The following is a 24784-nucleotide window of genomic DNA, read 5'->3' on the forward strand; positions in this document are numbered from 1 at the left end:
GCCTCTGCACGTATTTTCCCATTTTCCAGGCTGTTCTCCCTTCCTTCCCCACGGTACATTTCATAAACTCCTGCTACTTCTTCAGCCCTTATTAAACCCCTTCTCTGTGAAATTCTTCCTTCTCCAGGCTGCTATTCTGTTCCCTGTCTGCTCCCTTACACTATGGCCATTGTTACACCTACTGTGCTTCAGTGCTATGGCTTGGTTTTTAAGCATGTCTCCTTGCTAGGCTATGAACGAACTTGAGGATGGGAACGAATTTTATTTATCTTTAAGGGTCTGGTGCCTGGCACATGTTTTTGACTCAATAAATTTATTTATTTACTTTTGGAAAATTGAATAAATGGTTAAGTAAGAGAATGACTGTTTAGGGAATTGTATTTTAAACAAACCACTTGTTTAACCCTTGAGGTTTTAATCTTATCTCAGTACTCACTGGCCAAATGAGAAGCTCCTAAATTCAGACTTGTTTATTATTCTGGGTTAGTTGAACCTACATAAAGTCTGTAGTGAAACACACAAGGACACGGACCACTGCATGCATCACACACAACCAGCATTGAGGAGGCCATTTATTGTCTTTGAAATAAAACAAAAGACACCGTGTTTTGTTTCTCTTTTATTGCAACTCATTGCAAGGTCAAAAGATTCACAGAAATATAGAAACTACAAACCAGATGAATTTCCTTTATCCACTCAAAAAGACATTAAAGACAAAGGACCAGAATTTTCCACAACAGCAATATATTTCATAGTCTTTATTCTGAAAATACTGTTGACATTTTGGAGAGGATAAAAAGCCCTGCATTAAACATGTTCACATATATTTATGACATTCTAAGCAAAAAACAAAGAAAGTCTATATTGCCCAGAAAAATCATTTTAAGCCTTATTTCAAAGCATCTAATGAGAACACATTCAACAACCATCACTGGATCATTCAAGGTGATGCTTTTTCTGGTTGCTTTTTGAGATTAATGCTTTGAGGCTGGATATGATATTTCTACAGATTCCTACAAATATACCAAAGCAGTTTTCCAGGTTATGATGCATCAGGCTTTCTGGATTAGTCAACATCTTAAAGTATAAGTGCAAGTCCCCCGCCCCATCCCACCCCCCCCAAGCTAAAGCGTGTTATAGTGCTGTACTTTAGATTCAAACAACGCAACATTTTTTAAAAAAATCAATTATACACTTCTGAAACCATTTGACAACCAAACTGTAACACTCCAAGATTATTACAACTTTGAACTGAAATGGCACTATCTATATTGTTGATGGCTCTCCCTTCTTTTGTCTTTTTTAACTATTTAAAATATAGTGTGACATATATAAAAATTAAACTTTTGCTTATTCACTCAAGCTACTATTACTATACATATTGTCTTATAAATTAGTTTTGGATTAAAAACCAGTTAAAATATTGTGATTTAAGATATTCTGCAGTGGTGGGGAGATGAATATGAAGAGGATACAGTTCCATGTGTCAGAAGAACTGTAGTTTATTGATAATAAATAGCTCCTTTTCTTACACAAATTTTATCCCCTTCGAATTCAATTAGTAACCCATTTAGTGGTGGAAAAAAATACCCTTGGTGCTTAGTGACAGATTTTCCAAACTGATTGGGATTAAAAGCAAAAACATGCCACATCAAGAAACATGTTGACATAATCAAAGGAAACAGTTGCTTATGAAAAAAAGTTATTATAAATAAGTGAATGACATTTGAATGTAAAGCTATTTTTTGTTTCTTACAGCTTGTATCACTTTAGCAACACTGGAACATACAAAGTGAAACTCAAATCTCAGTATAACTGTTAAAGACCAAAAAAACAGTTATGTCCACACTGGGGAAGAATAAATAATACACTCCCAAGTCAGGGTTTTGTGTATCTAACTCTACTGCAAAAGAGAATCACTCTTTAGATTAAAAAGGCCCCCGATGTCTTGATTATAAATCTAGACATAGGAAAGGTTATTTGAGCCTGAGTCACGACTATGAATTAATTGTAAAGATGTGTGAAATTAAAACATAGATTCATTTACTAACAGATATAGTCTAAACTGAAAACTGGCAAATTAAACAAAGAAATGCTTATTTCTGATGAGTATAAACAGAATCTTAATAATCTTAATGAAAAGATTTTCTAATCTTTCTTAACTCATACAACACCAAGACCTTTGCAACAGCATAAAAATTATGCTGTTCTAGCATAAGAACTGTATATGATAACATGCATATATCCAAAAAAACCTGTCCTAAAGCCCAAAGCAAAAAAACAAAAAAACAAAAAAAACAATAGATTGTCTACTTATATCTCACTCATTAATCTTCTAATAATGCGACTAGCCCCAAATCTCAGAAATATACTTTCATAATTACCAAAATTAACAAAAATAATTAAGTGATCTGAGGTTCTTCTTTTAATAACTGCACACTATTAATTACACTGGTGGCTTTAATGTGGATAATGCTGAGATTAGCTCCAAATAGCATTAAAATATATCCAAACCAGTTACTACCCATGAACTAAAAGCTGACACAATGTTAACAAGAAACTCGAAATACTCACACTCAATAGAACACATTTGTAGAATAATGAATAATTAACTTTTGTGAGCTGGTTGGGGGAGTCTAGATTTTTGCCTCCATGCGAAAACTTCACAATAGGCATTATTCTCTCTAGTCTCTAAGTCACCCACTGGTCAGCAGGTCGGCCACCTGTGGGCACAGTGAGTTAGGCAGAGCCACAGTGAATGACATGCTCCCTCAGTGGCCTGGAGGAAGGTCCCTGTGCCAGAAAATGATCTAGAAAGAAAGCGCCTTGGGGTGTGTATACATGAAAGAGTAGAAGAACTTATATGTGTGTATGTGCTTGAAATTTTGAAAAGTACTGGTTTCTAGGCTTCCAATTAGTGCAATGCTGTGCCTGTTCTGGTCGCCATCAGTAGAAATGCACACTTCTTCCCCATCAAAAAAGAAGGCAGTTGCCTTGTCTGGGGGGCATCTCCTGAGGCAGTAATTAGAAGCTCGAAATAATGGATCCAATTTTTTTGATTCTACACTAAAAAAATCTTTTTTAGAGAGAAATAAACCTTTGAACTTAAAAACAAAAGGTTTGTGGCTTTCCAAATCTTTAATTCTTAAGAAAAAACCCAGCTCACCTGGGAACAAATAGCAGTGGCGCTTATGCTATGCAATATGCGAACGAGACACAAACACACACACGTGAAGGTACACGCGTAGACACGGGACAGCTAAAACCTTTCCAAGAGACCGCCCACCCCAACTCTACCATTGCTCTCGGCCCTGATGGGTGATCTGTGTGGTCCTCCACGTGGGCAGGGCTATTAGGAGGAGGCTGCAGACATGTTGGGGGTCCAGCCCATCTGGTAGGCCCTCTCCAGGGTCCTCTTGCAGTCCTGCAGGACGGTGCTGAAGGTGATATGGGGGTACTGCTGCACCAGTTGTTCCACCGTCACTTCATTGACCTGCAACCAAAGAAGAGCCACCATCAGGCACAGGGACCACTGACAGCACCAGCTGCTCATGCTCACTGGTGTGCTCACCACGGCCCTGGGGACCCTCACCTCCTGTCTCCTCAGCAGTGTGAGCAAGTATTTTTTGTTTTGTTTTGTTTTTGCTTTTTACAGCCACACTTGTGGCATATGGAGGTTCCCAGGCTAGGGGTCGAATCGGAGCTGTAGCTGCCGGCCTACTCCACAACACCAGATCCGAGCTGCGTCTGCAACCTACACCACAGCTCATGGCAATGAGGGATCCTTAACCCACTGAGCAAGGCCAGGGATCAAACCTGCATCCTCTTGGATGCTAGTCATATTTGTTAACCGCTGAGCCACGACGGAACTCCAGAGCAAGTGTTTTGTGAGAAAACAGTGCCGCTTTTGGTCTGACCTCCCCCATTCCCTAAGTACTACATTCGCCCTTAGGGATTTTGTAAAAGACGTATGATATCAAGAAATCAAATGTGTTTTCTAAAAGCATAAGCGACTGTGACTTGTCAAGATCTTAACAATGTCCACTGGAAATTGAGTGTTTGGGAGGTGAGGTGGCAGGAAGCCAGCATCCTAATGTGCCTCTGACTTCCTCATCAACCTGACAGCTTTTTTAGGACAAAACTGTAGCTTGGTGGAGAGGATACAGAGGATTCGGGATAGAAGTGTTGGGGGAAATGATGATTTTTCTTCCCTTTAAATGTTAAGGTACTGCCAACTTCAAGTCCCTTCGTGAAAAGGGCTGAAATGTGAGGAATCAATAATTAAAACATACATGGCTGGCAGGTCAGGGATGGCCCCAATAGACCTTAACCATCAAAGATACCACCTTGATTCTTGATTAGACAAGGCAATCAGACAGGCCTAATTAAAACTAACACCTTTACAATTGCTGTGCTGTGAAGGGATTAATTTGTCAATTATTTTTAAGCTGATTGCAGTTCATATCACAGAAATAGACAGCTTCCCTCATCCTTTAGATAAATAAATGATTAACCTAAGAACCACAACTTTTAGGTGGCTTTATTTAAAATCTTTATTGAGCACTTGGGCATTTTCAAATACATCAATATTTCATTTATAGTGAGTAAGCTGGTCTGAAAGAAGGAGCTGGTGATACACATTTTTGTGCTCCCTCTCTATGTCTGCCCATTATTGAAAAAGATCAGGATCACCAGGAAAAACCTAAAACAACGTTAAATCCTTGCTGTTTGCTTTGAAAATCTGCTTGGAAGTATGACGGCCATGACATTCAGTCATCCACACTTTTCTGAAATGACATGGTGTTTTCTGGGAGATTTGGTAAACTACATTATATATAATCTTTTTGTTAAATTTAGAGTTGGTATTTCAACATTGCACTGATGACACTTAATCTCTGTCAGAATTTCTATTTAAGACTTTCATGTATTAAGGTCAGTTTTCATTCCAAATTTAACCAAGACCTGCAGTTAATTCTTTTGGTGATAAACACACAATGCCTACTATTTTGTTTTCAAAAACGTGAAGACAAAAATTTTGAATAAAAAAGAAAAGCTGATATACAAATCCGAGTTGAGACCATCAACTGACGATCTTAAAAGGATTTCTAAACAATGTAATTTTTAACTTTTTTAAAATTTAAATTCCCACTCTAAGTCTTCCTTGCTTGAACCTGCTCTAGAACAGTACACTTAGAAGGTCATGCAGGAGTTCCCATCGCGGCTCAGTGGTAACAAATCCGACCTAGTATCCATGAGGACTTGGGTTCAATCCCTGGCCTCGCTCAGTGGGTCTAGGATTGGCATTGCCAGGACCCGTGTGTAGGTCACAGATGCGGCTCAGATCCCACAGTGCTGAGGCTGTGGCATAGGCCAGTGGCTACAGCTCTAAGCTGATGACCCTCAGCCAGGGAGGCAACTTCCATATGCCATGGGTACAGCCCTAAAAAGACAAAAAAGACAAAAAAGACAAAAAAAAAAAAAAAAAAAAAAAAAGGCATGCAGCATCTAGCCATGCCTATCTCTCTAGCATATTTTTGATACTATCCAGTCACCTGATTTAATTTTAGGTTATCAAGCTGTCCAAGTTCTTTCTAGCCTCAGGATCTTTCCACACGCTGTTCTACCTGGAATACTTTCAAACCCACTTCCCAGTTATTGTCCCCTTCTCATGCCTCCTTCCTACTTATTTTTAGTTCAATGTCATTTTCCCAGGGAACTTGGATCATTGCCTTCACCCTATTCCCCTCTGCAAATTAGGCCAGGCTTCCAGGTTACTCTTCCAACACTGCCTACTTTTCCTTCGTAGTACCTTCAAAGTTTATAATTGCTATGTTTAATGTCTACTCCTGCTCCAGTGTAAGACCCACAAAGAGCCATGATCATTTTTGTATTCATGAGCTAGGTCTACTTATCAGTGAATGAATAGGAAAACAATAGCAAAATATGGATAAAAAAAAAAAATAGAAAGCCAAGAGCAAGGCAAAGCCAGACACTAACGTAGTAATCAAAAAGACCCACAATTCCCTGAGGATCGCGTATTCAGCTCAGGAATCCCCTCCTTCAGGAAGCCTTCTTTAAGCAAGTCTACCTCCCCAGAAGGTTGGGGTAGGGACCCCATCTCTGTACAGTCATGGTGGGCACTTGCAAGGCTTGTCTCTTATTTAAGCACTCTCACACTGCATTGCAGTCACCTCTTCACTTGCCTCTCTCTCCCACCTGAAACAAAGTCCTGGAACCAGTGACTGATTTTTATCTTTAAGGCTATGGAGTGGTGCACAAAGTAGGGGAGAAATAGGGCAACTGTGGTTCATATCATGGACTTTCGAGTCAACAGGAACGGGTCTGAATTCCAGTTTCACTTTAAAATTAGGTTTCCTTAACTGTAGAAACAGGATAAAAGTACTGATGTCACAGGATTGTTATAAGGATTAAATAATATGCCTAACACTATGACTGACATAAAAAGGTCTCCCAATGGTAGCTCTTATTGGTGCATCTGGCACTTAATAAATGGTAATTACTGAGTCAATTAATGCTATATGTTAGGGTGACCAGTTCTCTATAGTGATGCTCAATATTTTTCCATTGTTGAGATATTTTAGAAACGAACCTTGATAACATTAGTGGTAATGTTCAAAATAAAATAATCACAAGGCAAGAAGTAACCCTGAAAACATACTTCGTGTACAATAAGAATCTATTCTCTCTTAGTGCTCTCTGGCGGAGATTTCAGAACTTTTCTTAATAACACAGTATAGGTTTTAATATCCACTTTCAGGAAATCCTTCCTTTTCTTTACCTGACGTTCCCCAGGTTATAGTTAAGTTACCTTCCTCCCTCCGCCATGAACAAACCCAGAAGGATGCAGGTCTCACTAGGGAGAGCTGAGGTTGTCTGGTCTGAGGACTTTCAGAAAATCTGCACCGAAATGCAAAGGAAGTAAACATGGTCCAAATCACTTAGCATTCAAGGAACAACTAACAGAAGACAGATGAAAAACAGAGGGGAAAGAGAAAACATTTAAACCCACCGTAAAGATGGGGCCTGTCTTCTACAATACATCTTCTCTAATCTACACACGGGGCCGTACAAAGTTTTATATGAGGGTTGACAGGCTTTTTGTTTTGGAGGTCCAATTTTTAAAAAGAGAAAATATCACTATATGATAACTGTTTTGCAAGAAGAGAGATTAAATTCACCTTAAGCAAACTTGATACATGAAGATAAGGATTTATGAAGTATATAAATTAGGGGATAATTGTTCACTTTAGCAAGCCTTTCATGGTAGGGTTAATTTATTTTGTCAGTGCTCCTAATGTGGTTTATATATCCTGTACTCTACCAAAATTCAATTTACCTATTTCTGTTGTATAAAGTAAGGCTCATCTGTAGCTGAGAATACAGAGTGTGTTAGGTCTCTGGCTTTCATAGGTTCTGGGCAAGAAGACACAGTGATTTGGCTTTGTATAGCCATATGAAAAATGTTACAGGTAATCCTCTGTGGATATAATGTGTCTTCTCAGCAATGTTTTTGCTAACTGTGTTCTGTAAATTCTAGAAAACAAAGCAGTAGGGGAAATGCAAACATTCCATTTTAGAGCTTTGCTGGGTAGAAGCTATTCAGGGGAAATACATGTGCTCCCACTAGGGAAGGTTCTATCTTTTACTTTTAGTGTCTCCTGGTGATACACTGCGACAAATTTTATACTAAAGTTATTTTCATTTACTCCTCAGAAGTATATATTACGCTCACCTCTTTGTGTAGACTCCATAAGCACTTTGGTGCCTTAGAGAAAAAGTTGGGTGTAAGACACCAGTAGGGTCCAAATCATTTTAAATCACTTGGTTACACCTACATACACATTTTTGCAGACATATTGTCATGCACAACTCCATTTCCTAGAACGAAAAAAACTATTCTCTCTTCCAACTCATAAAACGTATGCAATATAAAAAGGAGCATAGAAATGAATTTTTAAAATTTTCCCTATGATCCCCGGATTCCTATATTCAATTTCTTTTTTTCTTGCTGAAAACTATCAATGGCAATTCCTATACTACACCTAGGATTTGAAAAATATAATGTATCTTCTTAAAGAAATATGCAGTGGTGTCATTTGAAGAAATTACTGTGATTAAAGGGGAAAAAAGCATGTACCACAGGGTTTTTTTTTTTTTTAAATATAAGAAAGATTGGATTGTATAGTTCTCTCCAAAGACTGCATAACCATAATTTACATTTTCAAAATTATTATAACTCTTTTTAAGGCAGTAGCAATTTGTCTGGTATTTTAATCTATTTTGAGTTAACATCTATTAGCACTTTTTGAAAATGTGAGGCAAATTGCTATCTAATTAAGGTAAATCATACTGTAGTTTCATCCTATTGCTGCTGCTACTATAGAAAGATGTGGAGAGACCCGTGAGAGTTTCTGAGATTGAGTTTAACCAATTTATCTAGACCATCACACTGTTTCTTCACCTCCTTGCCAACACTTTCCCCCGGAAAATTCCAGAAAGTATAAGCCTCGTCCTGAATTATCTCCCCAATGATACCTATTATTCAAAAAATAGAATTTCTGATGAAATTTGCTGAAGAAACCATTTATGTTAAGTGATTCGTATTTCCTCTTTGACCCATGATATAAAATAGAACTTATCTTTTGTGTGGTGGGAAAAATATGTGACACCTAAGTATATTAAAACCGCACTTAGGAATATAATGAACCATTTAAAATCTTTTTTTTTTTTTTAATGGAGAAAGTTTCTCTGCAAAAAGTGAACACTGTTTAAGATACCACAAGCCACAGATGTGTTGCATTCTTCCTAGACTGTAAGTTCCTTGACAGCAAGAAGTGTTTTAGTCATCTCCTTGTTTTCAGCCCTATATACACTATCTGGTATATTCTCATCCCTTTAGAATATAAGCTCATGAGACAGGTTTTTGTTGTTTCTGCTCATTACCAAATCCCTAGCCCATCCTGAGAGAATGCCTGGCACAAATAAGTACTTGATAAATATTTGTTGGCTAAATTAACACAGCAATTGTTCAAAGAGTGTGTACTGGGTAAATAAAAAGGCACCAAATAGCACTGTATCAGAAATCACGGAGGTAAGCTCACCTTGTCCCCCGACCAGTCAGCTAGAGTGGCGGTAGTCTCTACGGTCGTGACATTACTGCAGCTCCAAACTCCTTTAATCCTTTGATGTTCACACCCAAGGTAATTCTTTGTGCTACTTTCCTTTCCATCTGACATCACTGGGTGCTTCTTTCCAGATACACTTTGCCTGGGCTTTCCAATAATTTTGCACAGGAGACCAAAGCAGCTCATGATGGTGGTTTAGCAATTTTTGCTAGCTCATGTGGCTGGTGGGCAGCACTCAGGAAATGACCAGGCTATGACTGAGATTAATTGATGGCAGCCCTCCTCTTGGAGATGACTGACACACTACACTGGGTAGATAACACTGAGAAACATGCTAATGGCCACTGGACGTGCTGGTTTCCAAAACTTTGCAAAAATCCCACATGGTTCAGAAGATTTCATACTTGAACTTGCAGCACCAGTGCCCTGCTCAGGGTGGCAGACCCAGGGGGGCCCCAGAGAAGATCTGGAAATTCTGTGATGTTTAAGCTTTCTTCTGATGCCAAAGTTACCTGGTGACAGGGGGAAGTGTGAACAGATCTCCTGACTCAAAACAATGCTATTTTCACCTTCTGATTTCTTGGGCTTTAGCAATTCTACTTCACTCATACCTGAGGGGCTTTTTTTCTTGTTTTTTTTTTTTTTTTTGGTTGATTTTGTCGTTACATTGGTAATTGGCATTTGCTGTCCCAGAGAACATGTAGACAATACTGCAATGAACAGTCTAGTCCCACAAAGGGAAAAATTCTCCAACTGAAACTGCCCCATGTCCCCATGGAGAAACTGCACTCATCAGCATTAGGCCCTCGTGTGAGAAATTAAACACATTTCTTTCCTTCCGCATGGTTTATTTTGGCAAAACACTTGAAAACAATGTGTCAATTTTTCATCCTAATGACTAGTAAGGCAAAACAAAAGTATGTTCCCATTCCAGTAAGGAGGGAAGAGGAGGGGGAACAGGGAACAATATTCCTTGAGCATCTACTATTATCCAAATATTAATACCCTGGGTTACAGATGACCTGGGGCTCAGAGAAAATTAATATTTCACACAGGGCCAGCTAGCTAGTAAAGGACAGCTAGGATTTGAATCCAGGACCCCAAAACACAATCGCTATCTGCCCTGGTCCAGATTGCCCTGTGCACAACGTGGTACATGAAGTGTCAGACTAGGGCCTAGCTGAGCACCCACTCAGTAAAATGCTCACTGACATTCATTTTCCATCTAACGGTTAAAAAATGATTGCAGTTTACATGGTAACACATTTCAAAGTCCTTTACAATCTCTTCCAAAGGGCTACTCTATGTGAACATAAATTATAACGGATCTCAAGTGGCCCTGTGGAGCATTCTGCTGCGGAACTGCTGTTGCACGAGACTTGCAAATGTGATGGAGCTGGAGGCTAAGAAGGGGCCTTTTGGCAGTGCCCATCGCCCTCCCACCCCCACCCCCGCTGTAACCTGGCATTGCTTTCTCTCCAATGTCTGACTCTTCAGAACATTTTTCTGTGTTCCAGAGGCAGAATGGCCAGCATGACAGATGTGCTCCCTTGGAGTAGGGAAGATGGACAATTACAGCAACAACAGCCAAGCCTGAGAAGTGCTTTCCAGGGAATGTACAGGTTGCTGTAGATAGAACAGCAACAGCAGGCACTGCCTCCCCCCCCCCCGCGCCCGGCCAGGAGAGTTGGATGGGGCTTTCCCAAAAAACGTGATATTTAAGTGGACTCTTGAAGGACAGGGAGGTATCAGCTTGTGTACCACATGCATACGATATGCACACATTACTCATGGGAGAAAGGAATCCGCTCACGAGCCAGAATCAAACAACGACTCTGTCTTTTGCTTTGTAAGCTTTGTAAGGCAGTATTTCTCCAGCCCATGTAACAAACTCAGGTGTGTAACTGAAGTAAGCTCTTGTTTCAAATAGCACTGCTCAAAGTTCCAGAGCAGTGGGCACAGCAGAAGTGAAGCCAATTAGTACCCATGAGGATGAGGGTTCAATCCCTGGCCTCACTCATTGGGTTAAGGATTGGCATTGCTGTGAGCTTTGGTGTGGGTTGCAGATCCTGCATTGCTGTGGCTGTTATGCAAGGTGGCAGCTGTAGCTCTGATTAGGCCCCTAGCCTGGAAACCTCCATATGCCACAGGTGCGGCCCTAAAAAGCAAAAAAAAAGCCTCTTTTCTCAGTTGCTACCACTTCAGGAAGGTGATATTCAAATACTACTGCTCTGAGGAGGGGCAGGGGGGCAGGGTGGCAGTGGCAAGAGAATGGGCCCCCTTTCTGCAGGTGGGAAAAGGAAGGTGCCTACAATAAGTCTGCAAAAGCATAGTTAACTTCTGCCTCCCATTTCAGGGCTCTTGGCCTCACGATGGTCTGTCATTCTTCACAGACTCCCTGGGCAATGTCACTCACTGCTAAGAGCCCCACAGGCTGACTCCTGGCGGCCCAGAGGCAGAGTGTTGTCTCTTGGGCAATATGCCCCTAGAGTCTGCCTCCCCCTGAGCTTCTTGGCTCCCTGGGACACTGCTGGCTCTCCGTGGAACCTGGCATTCACCAGGTGCCAGCAGAAGTTGTCGTGGACAATGCAAATTCAAATGAGACCTAACTGCCCTTTTCAGCAAGTGCCCACTGGCCCCAAGATGGGCACATATTAAAAAGGATAAAATAAGGATGATGTGAATTTAGTAAGACCTCAAATTTGCATGTAAATGAGATGAGTCATCTAAGTGCAGTTTAAAATATTTTAAATAGGACGCTAGGAGGAGAGGAAAAGAGCAGATAGTACATTGATTTTTCCAGGACCCTGCACAGCCGACAATATGCACTGGCTCTTCACAGGCCGGCATGGATTTTTAGGATTCTCTTTCCCTCCCTTTGCAGCAGGATGTCTCACATCCCTATCTGGGTGACAAAGCACATCTGGCTGGCATTTGCCAATGTTCAGAGCAGGGAGGTCCAAGACACCAGGCATCCAGCCCCAATCTCTTACCTCTTTCCCTTCAGCCACAAGCCTAAGCTTCCCCACAGTCCAACAGCTCTACAGACAGAAAGAGGCAGACCCCACAGCAAAGGGAAAGGCTGGTGAGTCGGACTACGGAAGTAAGTGATTATGGGCAGGAGTGGAGCACCCTCCTCTTTTTTTTTCACTCTACAGGCAGCTTCACATGCTTTTCCTCCCAGATTCCTTTCTCAGTCAAACTGAGGCCCTTCTCTATCAACCCCACAGTGACTCATACAAAACAAATGCTTTATACATGTTTACAGATGTTGGATGAATCAAACTGTATCTGCAAGCAGGAATACAAACAAGTATACTGTGGTTCCATTTTTACCATTTGATCCAGCAATCCCACTCCTGGGCATCCAGCCAGAGAAAACCATGGCTCGAAAAGATACGTGTACCCCAATGTTCACTGCAGCACTATATACAATAGCCAAGACATGGAAACAACCTAAATGTCCATTGACAGATGAATGGAGAAAGAAGATGTGGTATATATACGCAATGGAATATCAGCTAGCCATTAAAAGGAAAGAAATAACAGCATTTGCAGCAACATGGATGGACCTAGAAATTATCATGCTAAGTGAAGTTAGTCAGACAGTGAGACACCAACATCATATACTATCATTCACATGTGGAATCTAAAAAAAGGACACAATGAACTTCTCTACAGAACAGATACTGACTCACAGACTTTGGAAAACTTATAATTTCCACAGGTTGGGAGGTGGGGGGATGGGCTGGGGTTTGGGATGGAAATGCTATAAAATTGGGTCATGATGATCATTGTACAACTATAAATGTAATAAAATTCATTGCTTACTTAAAAAACATATATACAATGTGGTTCTCAAGCCAAATGCTCCTCAGAATCAGCTGGGGATCTTTTAAAACTCCCAGGGCCCAGGCCAAATCCCAGACTGAGTCCCAATCTTGAAGGAGTGAAACCCAGGCATTAGCATTTTTTACAGCTCCCAGGAAATTTCAATGTGCTGTTCCGCTTGATTAAAGGGCTCCAAGGACAAGGCTGGTTTCTGCACTTGGGAATTTGATGCTGAGGTCTGAACCACCATCATTTAAAGGTAAGAAGCAACCACCCAGCCACCTCCCATGTTGCCCTCCATATAAAACTCTGAGTCAGGGATGCTGGAAGAAGGAAGCTATTTCTCCTATAGTTTTTGGCTCACCTTGTTTCAAATATTCCTTGCTGCCTGAAATTAAAGGTATGTTCTTTGAGTTTCATAAAATCAGACTGCTTTCCTGTCCTTTGGCATTGGTTTTCCATCTCCAACTGTGCAGAGCCAAAGGGGGCAGCGACCCAACCTTCCTGACAGCTAACAGGAGGAAAGATTCCCCTAAACCCAGTTCACACAAGGACCTCGTGCTTCTGCAAGGACCACTCATGAGGTGGGAGGACAGGGCACACAGGACTACATGTCTGATATAATTTTGAGAAGAAAAATGATTACCTTATTGGAGCTTAAAAGCCACCTGCTAAAAACGTGTGTCAGCTGATTATAGGCCACCCATAATGCCTCAGGCACGAACCTCATACCAATAGCCTGAGGCCTTTAAGAAGACTTTTTTTTTTTTTTTTATAGAGAAGTAAGAAATATTACTCTTGGGTGGCAAAAAACTCATCTAAAAATCCCAAAGCACTGAAAGAGACAGATACTGAGAATGCAATGAACCTGACAGAGGCAGGCTCATAAATTCAGTCAACTTTGTCAAATGCAGTCATTCCATTTCAGAATCTGCAATGATTGCAAGTGCTATGCTCTGTCAATAACACAACAGGCCTGGCTTCATGCTGTCTCTTTTTCATGAAATGTGGGTTGCCTGTTAACACTAGCATTGCTTCTACTCACTTGAATTAGCACGGCGAGAAAGCTGCAAAGAACCTGGGGGGACGGGGAGCACAGAAACGCCTGCAGTGTTAAGTGAGAATCAGGGCTCGCCAACCTAAAGCCTCTAATTAGAGATTAGTGTGAGAGGAGTCCAACAACTAGACTGTCAGAGAGAAAAATTAGTGACATGTTCATTCCCTGGTTCACTAAGCGATCCTCCACCCAGAAGGATGTTTCAAGCCAAGTGGAAGCTCCAGGGTCACGGTCTCACCTAGGGCGTCCTGAGGCCCCAAACTGATGGCCATGGAAGTGACCCACTGTGCACCTCTGTACATTGTTGGTATAGATTTGCACATGCAATACAAGTGAGAGCCCCAATTGCCATGTGTGGGGCACCAGGACAGAAAAGGCCACTTGGGGAGTCCTGGTGGCGCTCTAAGTGACTCAGCAGAGAAAACGGACTCTCAGGAAACCTGGTCCCTAATAAGATAATTAACATTGTCACTAACTGAATGGTGAGTTTAATGTATTTCTGGAACACATCTGTGCATTGCTAAATTAAACTTGCAAAGTTAAGCTGAATAACACAATCGAGGGAGGAAACTCTCAGAACTAAAAATGATGTCTGGCTTTAGTGCTTAATGGCTTTCTTGACTTTGGTTTTTATTTTCTTTCCTAAAGCCTAGGGCAGTGGTAATCATCAGTGGACACCTGATGAAAAAAAATCTTTCTAAAATTGAGTTTCCATCAGGTAGAATTTATGGATTTGACCTGTTTCCTAAAACAAATTTATTATCAGCAAAAATTTATTCTGCATAAAAGTGATCTGAAAATCTGTAGATTAAAAAAACTTGAAAGCAAGTGATATTTTTGGTTTCCAGCAAAGAGACTCTACATAAATCAGAGCCTTTCAGGGTTAGGCTCTGAAGGATGCTGTCCAGTCACACAGCAGCAGAGCTGAAGTTTGTCTTTGACTGTCTTGAACCCCTGGGGCTTTCGGCGACACTCAGAAGTCCCCAGCTACAGGAAACTGGAATTAAATCCAAGGTGTCATTTTTTTTTCTTCCTCATTTATTTCCCTCTGTCTAGGTATTTTTTTCTATAATCCACCAAATTATTAAGAGGCAGTGGGATCCAGTGGTATTCCAACTTGCTTTTGGCTGTAAAATACTTCTGAAAGTTAAAGTAATAAATAAGTAAACAAGCCAAATAAAACAAGTAAATAAAGCAATAAAAGTGGGGTCGCTCTGGCTGAAGTTAGGTGCAAGGAAGGACCATGCACCCTGGACTCTTAGCCACCCTTTCCTCCCCAGAGGCTCTGAGAAACCTCGGAATCTTGGGGCCACACAGAATGCAGATGAGAAACACAATCCAGCCCATCTATCCATCATGCAATACATATTTGTTTGGCATCTGCTATGTACCCACTATGATAGGGCCCGGCAGTACAACACAGAACAAAAACCCATGGACCCTATATTCTAATGAGGAGGAGAGTCATAGGATGAGAAGGTAAGAATTCATTAACACCGCCAAGTAAGAGCTAATATTTATTGCTTATTTCATGTAAGGAACTTTCCATGCATTAACTCACTTAATCTCTGCATAGCCTATAAGGTAGGGACTATTTTTATTTCTACTGTACAGAGGAGGGAGAGGAGGCACAGGGAAGCAGTATGGGAGATGGAGTCAGAAAAGCCAAGAGGGTGGTGACAAGAGAAAAGCAATGTCATTAAGGAGGGACTGCTTCCCATGTAGAAGCAGCTGCTCAGAGATGAGTGAGTTGTGGGCAGAGAAGTGGAAACTGGATTGGGTGCACAGAAGCCACTGGTGGCCCTGGAAAGAGAAGAATCAGTGGCTTTCATGAGGAGGGAAATAGACTGTATGGAGTGGTGAAAAGTAAGGACAACTGTTCATTCCTTTTCAGAAATTTAACAGTAGAGGAGCAGCAAGATAGAACTGTAGGGAACCAAAGTGAGGTTCCTTATGCAAAAGAAACAAAACTTGGGGTGCCTTCCTGAAAATTAATTTGCAGTCTTACAGCACTGTAACTGCCCATTTGCTTCTCCATCTTCCCCAGCAAGCTCCAGGCTCCATGTGGGTAGGAATTCTGTTTCGACCACTGTTTTTTTTCTGAGCTGCCCCCCAAACAGTTACTGGAACATTGTCAAGAGTTCAATAGATATTTCTTGAATAAATGGATAAACTATGTGATAAAAATTGTGGGAGGGTGAGGATGAGGGAGGGAGCTTAGGTTTTTCCCTTGGAAAACTACTTGCCAAACCAAGTTTTCACTAGACCCAGCATGGCAGGTCCCAGAAACCTGCTGCTGCGTGGCTGCACCTCACACAGCCTGGCCGGTTCCTTCCCAGAGAGCAGCAGCTCCTAGTCTCCTGAGCCACAGTAGGTAGATGCCCTTGTCTCTACTTTGTGAAGTCCCGTCCTTAGGAGTTCTGGGGTCTAATCTGAGCTCCGTTAAGAAACTGCAGTTACCTTTTCTAAATTAGAAAAGTAATATGATCCTGCAATCTAATGCTTTCTTATAATCAGTTAAACCAAATCAAAGTTCCAAGGAGATTATTTACTGCAAAGCAATGATGCTCCAGGGTGCCTTCGGGCAAACTCCAACATAATATTCTATTCACTTTACAGCCTTTGGGGAATAGTAGCCCCTCTCCCCTCATCCCCTTTTTTTTCTTTTTTTTTTTTTTTGCTATTTCTTGGGCCGCTTCTTCGGCCTATGGAGGGTCCCAGGCTAGTGGTCGAATCGGAGCTGTAGCCACCGGCCTACACCAGAGCCACAGCAACGCGGGATCCAAGCCCGAGCCGCGTCTGCAACCTACACCACAGTTCACAGCAACGCCAGATCGTTAACCCACTGAGCAAGGGCAGGAACTGAACCCGCAACCTCATGGTTCCTAGTCGGATTTATTAACCACTGCGCCACAACAGGAACTCCTCCTTCCCCCTTTTAAAAAAAAGTTCACTGTATATCAATCTCGTAACAGGAGTGAACAAAACATAAGCAGCTACTTGCACATTCTCTTGAAAGATTCTAGGGGGAGCTGTTTTCTCCTGAAGAAACAAACCAGCCTGGACACTGACCAGCTCTCTGACTTGCCAAGTCGCCACTCTCTGTTCACAAGAAAGGACTGAGCCCTGCTGGTCTCCAGGTTTCTTATTCTTAGGCTGGACTGTAATTTAATGGCTCCTAACTATTAAAAAAAAAAAAGATTCTAAGTTGTCTGTGTCTTAAGGACCTAGTTTTTCTTTATAAGATCTTAGCAGGTGGATTTATATTCATGACTAGAATATATGAACTAAGTAGTTCACATCATGGCTAAACATCAGCTATGATTCCAGAGCAGGTACATATACATCAATAAATAATAATGGTAATAATAGTAGCTGAATTTATTGAGTGCTTACAGAGTACATGACATTGGGCTAAGTGCTTTATTGTAATATCTCATTTAATCTCATAACAACCCTGTGGGGTGAATATTACCCCCATTTTTCAGATGGTGACGCAGGCTTTTAGGGATTAAGTTGTCCAAAGTGCCAAAGACAGTGAAGTACAGGATGCAGATTGTGAAAACCTAGCAGCTTGACACTAGTGCTCACCATTTTAACCTGCTGTAAAGCTCGTGCCAGTGTTTCTTGCTTTAATACTTAAATTCAGGAAAGGCCTTTCAGTTACCCCTTCTTCAAAGTTTAGGTGAAGAGGATTAGAAGAAGAGGAGGAGGGAACTTGGCTAAAATGAGGTTGAGAGATAACCTCTGAATTTCAGCTGATGTGTTTTTCCCTGTTTCAATTACCAGGAATAATCAGGAGAGGGTTGTAAAAATGTGTTTTAAAGTGCTCCTATGCGGAAATCCCCGGAAGAAACTGTTTTATCAGCAGAAGAAGCAAGATGCTGATACCTCAAGTGAAGGACTTAAGTTCAGATTTTAGAGCCCTGGCCACACGCTCCCCTCTTCTCACCCCCCCTTTCTCATGGAGTGCGTGGCCTTGCGGGGCTGTTCGGGGGATGGTTTTGGCTCCCACAACCTATAGGGCTGCACGATCTGAAACAGTCAGACCATTCCTGCCTTCCTGGGAAGGAAAACCTTTTGTTTTGTTTTCCTCCACTTTATTTTCTTTGATAAGGTATAAATGTGCAATCTTAAATTTTGGCTATGGGCAATCTGGAAACAGCTGTGGCTACGCTGCGGGGAGAGGGGAGCCCCCGCAGGTACACACTTTGTTTCATGGCTGAATTGCTACCAAAACAGTCCTGGACACAGTGCCCCACAAATTATTTTTCCCTTAAACTGATTTTTCCAGTTAGTTCTGTCTATTAGTTACAGACTCCTATATTATTTTCCCCACAGGGCTTTCCTGCTCATGATTCCTAAACAAGCTGATAAAAAACTCCATTTTCTCCACAGAAATATTTAGGTTGTCGAGGTTTTCTCTTCCCATAATCACTTCCTGAAAAAAAATGTGGTGGTCAGATTGTTTTGTTTTGTTTTTCCTGAATATTTTTACATTATGTGGGGCACACAAACCTTGGCCCTTGATAGTTTAAGGTTGCAAAGCAGATCTCTGGCTTTCGAGAGCAGACTGGTTTCTATTACTTGCGTTCTGTGTTGGCTTCTCATTGATTTGATTAAATGTCTCTGCCATTTAAATGAGGAACTCCGTGTGAAAACGAGGATTTCTTATGACCTGAAGAAATCATTTCTTATTAAAAGAAATCATCTGTTTCATTCCTCAACTAAGTGCTTCAGGAATTAGGGCAGGTGAGGAGAAAGGTCTTGGCAGTGGCAGTTTGATGAGAAATGAATTAATTTGATTATTTCCATGGTGTGGATCAATAATAGTCAGCCTCCACAGAGGCCCCTGGCCTGAAGGCAGCTGGATAATCAATAGGATCACACAGAGGCCTCTCCTCCCCCACAGCCTCTCTGATCTTTTCTGGGCGGACTCTTCACGCCTGTGTAATTCTAATTTATGTCAACGAGAAATCAAAGAAATTCCAAGAGGCTTTGGTCATAGGACATTGGGGTGGACCTTTCAAAATCTATTTATGTCTGTTCCTTAAGTAAAGTGGTCCCCATGGCCCTCCTGGCACCTCCACGGGCCAAGGAGAGGCAGCTTCCCAGCAGAAGGGTGTCTCCCAGGCAAAAGCAGAGGAGCGCAGTTAGGTAAATCGAGGTACCCTTTCTCCTTCCTATCTACAACTCTGCAGGAACATAAGAACTAATAAGCATTTTAAGCCAAAAGCTTTGCCAAGAGTGGCTCCCTCAATAACGCTCTTTAATGATACCCCAGACGCTGGCATTTTCAAATCAAATGAACAGTGTATAAAATTAGTTCTGCATGAAGTTAAAAAAAAAAAGAAAGAAAAAAAGAAAGTGAAAGGGAGCTTTTAAAAGCTCCAGCATTTCTTCATCCAACTGCTTTTCACAAGGGTTTGGCATTTGAGAATTGCTACATTTATGATGTTATTCGCTGCTCATAATTCAGGCCCTCTGTCTCCAAACTTCTGTATTAACACACGCTGCAGAGGTTTCCACTGCGACATTTTATCACTGAGGTTTCCCAAACCAGCCAGGCTGCCTCTGGCGAGGTCTGGTTTCTCAGCCAATACCATGCCACTGGGCTCCCTCCCTTTTCATCAACCTTGTTACCCCAAACATTTTTCATTAACCTTGAACATTTCATTTCCATTTGCCCTACAGCTTTCCCAGGATTTTTTTTTTTTTTTTGGTCCATTTTAGTATTGTTCTCTGTCCAAACTGCTCTGTAAGAAGTGAGGAAAATATCATATTATTAGAAGAAACACAACTGTGTAGAACCTAGAATTCACTGAAGTTGTGAAAATGCTTTCTATGTCCAAAGTCTCTGTCTCTAACTGTGGAAAGCAGAAAAAGCATATTGCTCTTATTAGAGAGTCCCGTTGGTTATACAAGTATTTTAACTAAATCACCAAATAAATGTGTGTTAAGTTGATAGGTGATTTTAGGTCAACTCTTAATTCCCAAGGTCAAGTAAGCCTTTGAACAGTCTTTAAGAATCTAAGTTCACCCCAATTCATCAAAGCCGTCTCACACAGCGTTTTCTTCTCTTGGTTCTTACAATGCTCTAAAGTTTAGGAGATTAAGTGGCGTTGGCTTCAAAACCCAAAGTAATGCCTCTAACATGCTTATCCATCCAGCAATCGGAAAAGCTACTCAAACAGGGGCTTCTTAATGTGCTTCCTAATTTTACAAGAGCGCAGGGAATGCTGCATTTGTCCGACGGCTGGAGGACTCCTTCCGAGGAGTCACCACTGTGTAGCCAAATTTACTGCCGCTTAGACATTGCCTGATAATCTAAGTACATGTTGCTTTATCTGCAAAGAATACATTTAATGTGTCTCATCTGTTCTTTGTTTACCTAATGAAAGAGAAAGAAAGAGAGAAACAGGAGAGACACTTTTTTTCCCCTACAACAAATACAATGCATTTTGTGATTTTTACAGCTCCTCAAAAGCTCAGGTGAGGGAAAAAGCAGAGGTTTGGTCAAATATAGCTTCCAAAGCAAACATAAGTGGCCCCACATGAAAGTAGCTATAACTAGCCTTCACTATTTCTGGGAACTCAGGGTCACAGAACGTGAGCCCTGGACGCACAGACATCACAAACCTCATCTCTCTACAGTGCAAAGATCCCACTGACCACATGCCTGATAAGGGGTTAATTATGTAGACCAGTGAGGGCTTTTGCCCTCCTTTGGCTCCAGCTGGTGTGTAGCAAGGGGATGGAGAACTCAAATGAAGAGGTTTTTCGTGACTGGCAGATTGGGTTAAGGCACAGAGAGAAGAGGGATTGGCCCAAATTATTTTTGTTCTTTAATTCTTCATTGTCACAGATGATCACATTAAGATGGACAGTGGCTCTTGTCTCTGTATCCTAATCGTGATTCTGCTGTTTCCTGTTTCTATCATTATATTCCTTCTCCATTCTTTTTCTTATTACTCTCCTTTGGTTTCCCTATTTGAATTGTTTTATCTTCAACTCACCCTTTCCCCCACTGCAAATCTTTCTCCAGCCTGATGCCTGGGTCAGTAAGTTGATTTCAAATGTAGAATGTCCCACAAAGGCATTTGCTTTTCCTTGTTAAATGTGTTTAAAACATAATTATTAACATATTTATATAGAAAATGACAATCTTAATTTTAAATTTAAGTGTGAAAAAATTAAAAGGGCAACATCTCTGAGATTTTTTTCCTTTTTAAAAAAATCCTTCCAAAATGAGATAGCAGGCAATACTTTTTCTCATTTGGAAATGTGAATATCAAAACACTAGTTAATATAATGAGGCTGAGGATAAGAATAACCATTAACACTGAGCATTTTATATATAACAAGTATTATTCTAAGGGCTTGATATGTGTTCATTCCTTCAAATGATCACAACAGCTGCAAGGTAGATGCAATTATTATCCTCATTTCACAAATGAGGAAACAGAGGCACCGAGAGGTTAAACGAATGCCCAGGTTGACAATTAAGTGCAGAGTCCAGATCTGAACCTGAACTCCGCCTCCAGAGGCCATGTCCTCAACTACTAACTCCTTTTCCTTGCTGCCAAATCTTTTTTTTTCAATCTCGATAGCAATTTAAAATCTGGAGATGGATAGCATAATACAAATTTCAAAGACAGAATAGCCACATACGCTAGACTTCCACCCAACTAACTCAACAAGCAGGCTTTAAAGTGCAAGGCTTTACGTACACTTTGTGTGTGGTTTGGCAACTCATGGAACCTCCTGTGTTTGGCCCTGAGCTGCACTAAGCCTGAGGATCCAGACGGCAGGGCTGGGCCGCACTGTAGCAGGCTATGGTCGGACGGCATCATGCCAGAGCCAGCAGGCTCTCAGAGGAGCTGGCTGGTGGGAGAGGGGATTCAGAGGCCACCTAAGGAAAGGGCCAAAACCCTCAGGGATATACTGCTCATCATAACTGCTTTCTGATCTCATTTTGGACTAATCTGCATTTAGGTAGAAAAGGATCCACTTCTTAAAAAATTAGCAAAATGCTGGTCAGCAAATGTCTGGAATAATCTTCTGCACTAACTGGAACACAAATTCCTACAATTTATCTCTGAAGGTGGAGCTGATCTCGACAAATCTAAAGAGTATGGGGAGAAATGTGGTGACAGCCGAGAACAGTTGTGGGTCCAGGAAAACGTTTCAAATGTACACATTTTGGTATCCTTGCTTAGGCTGTTCTCCTGTAGCGGTTCCTTCTGGCAGAAGGTGAGGAGCTCTGCTGTCACTGTTTAGTGTTTCTAGACAATCTGCCTAATGTGGACCCTTTCACTTATTTTAAAAGAGGGTATTTTAAAGCGACAGGGTTAGGAGCAGCGTTAGGTTAGTTAGTAGTGAAATGGAGGGAGACTTGCAACCCCTGGGTCTCGGTGCTGTTGCTTAGTAACAGAGTCAGTCAGCTTTCTAGGCTGGGCTAAGAATATATAATAAAATCTCTCTAAACATAACTAACTGGCAAAGGCCTAGTGTAAGTTGGGATTTTAAAGCATATGGAGAAAGGAACTAGGTCATTTAACAAAAATGACAAAGCACACAAAGAATTTGGGCCATTCTTCGGATTTGCCCTCAAATTTGCTACATATAGAAAATGCAGGTCCTTCGAGAGGCATGTCTATTTAGTTTCACTCTCTTCTGCTAGATTTGTCTCTCATCACCCATTTACAAAGTACACACAGGTATAGATTATTATAAGATGCCAGCACTTTCTGAGCAAGTACTTGAGGTGAGTCTTTTTTTAGGGAAGCATCCCTGTGCCTGGAGACACCCCTGGGGTGTGCCGCAGGCATCAGATACAGACCTGAAGATATGGGGTAAAAGTCTTCAATGAGTGGCCTAGGGCTGGTGCCTGGTCATTCTGAGCCTCCCTTTTCTCCCCTTCACCATACAAAAGACTATTTCCTAGACTTGTTACAGGAGAAACATAAAAGTGACAAAGGGAAAAGCACCTCTCTAATGCTTGGTTATCAATACGGATTCATATCTTCTTTTTCGGTCTTTTCTCAGTCATCAAAGGGCCCTGATATTAAATTTTGCAGCACAATTTCTCAAACTCATGTTCACATCTCTGGCCAGCTCCACCCACTTCCATCAGGACCTCCAGGACCATTTCTCATCATGTGCGAAAAGTGGTATCTGAAGTGTGTAGAGAGGCAAATTCCCACATAATATGGCCTCAATGGCCCTTTCTTGCCCCCAAATGGCCAGAAGACATAGACAGTGAGCACTGAAATTGCACACTTCAGATTGGCGACAAAACAATCTGGCACTATGCTTTTTTTCCACCTCACTGCTATAGAAAACTTGGAGCCCAGAACAGAATTTTTACTGTTAGGCCGTGCACAGTGCAGCATGCCATGTAAACACTTTTAATTGTGGTCACACGTACTTATAGGTAGGAAGCCAAAATCTGAGCTGACTGTGTGTGTGATAGCTTTTTCTTTCTGTGTAAGCATAAAATTCATTTTTAAACAAGGGAATTCAGAACTAGCCTCAGATTGGTTTGGAAAACTGGACCTCTTACAATGCATAGCTGTAAAAGTGTGTGTGTTGTGTGTGTGTGTGTGTGTGTGTGTGTGTGTACATACATATATATAAGGAGAGAGGAAGAATATCATATCAAGCTATTAACTACACTGATATGCAAAAAAGAAACTTGATAGACAACTCTTACTTTATCGCATCTCATCAGTCCCAAATATCTGAGAGACTTGCTGCTCTGTGCAATCAGGGTGGCTCCTTGGTCCGTAATTTCTTTACACCATCCAACATCCACAGTCTCTATAGTCATGCTGTATCGCCCAATGGCTATCAGCGCTGTAAGGAGGGGCAGAGAGGAAGAAAGCAAACATAAATGTTAGCAGCACAAGGGATCTCTATCTTATTATGACTATTTTGCTCATTTCCTCACTAAATTTGTTCCTGAAATGTTCTGTGTAAATGAATGTTTCGTAAACTAAATTCAATTTAAAATGCTTTAGGAAAGCTTGCCCTATGACAAACCCTTTCATAAAGTCAATAATCATTCCATAATTTCCCTTTCACTGGAACACAACCTTTTATCAGTTTCACTCATTACAAGGTTACCTGTACCTCCAAACATTCATATCTTCAGAAGGCATAAATTAAAATGAATTACACATATAACATTACAGGAAATCCCCAAGTTGTAATTAAATTTTATCCAAGGTAACTTTAATAATTTTTAAAGATAAAAACCCATGTAAACACCATTTTGAGGTGGGTAACACTGCATGTGAATTTCTTTACCAATTGGCATGTTTTTTTCCATCTGTTCGTGATCTGTAAAATGTAAGAATATATAATGTTTTTCATGTTAGTCCTTCTTGAGACTGCCTGGAATTAAGAAGACATTATACATACAGTCGAATATAATTGGTGCTATGCTGGAGCACAGTAGAGGGAATGCATTTGTTATGGTGCATTTCCCTACCATATCAGAAGCCATCCTTCTATTAACACATGAAATGAAGCCTGTCATCTGAACACTCTGACGGTATCTCTGGTCCTCTTGACTGTTGAGCATTGTGCCCCTACTGAAGTGCAGAGGCTTATCCCAGAATCTATGATGTGTATTACTTATCACTGCAAAGCTCCATAACCCATCACCCTGTCAGAGCGACCAGTCGGTGAATGTGACTTTTTGCTACAGACTTCTGATTTAATACACGCACACCTCTACATTTGC

At 41.2% G+C, this 24784-nt stretch overlaps 1 protein-coding gene across 1 annotated transcript in view; it reads right to left on the reverse strand.

Annotated features, from left to right (window-relative positions):
• The window catches only part of FBXL17 (F-box and leucine rich repeat protein 17), a 491431-nt gene continuing 467253 nt past the window's right edge, over positions 607-24784 (reverse strand). The window contains 2 exon segments of the mRNA XM_003123817.6: positions 607-3493; positions 23750-23892. Of these exon segments, the coding sequence (XP_003123865.4) occupies positions 3353-3493; positions 23750-23892 (284 nt within the window). The 3' untranslated portion in view covers positions 607-3352.

Source organism: Sus scrofa, chromosome 2 (assembly GCF_000003025.6).
Source record: "Sus scrofa isolate TJ Tabasco breed Duroc chromosome 2, Sscrofa11.1, whole genome shotgun sequence".
Taxonomy (NCBI): domain Eukaryota; kingdom Metazoa; phylum Chordata; class Mammalia; order Artiodactyla; family Suidae; genus Sus; species Sus scrofa.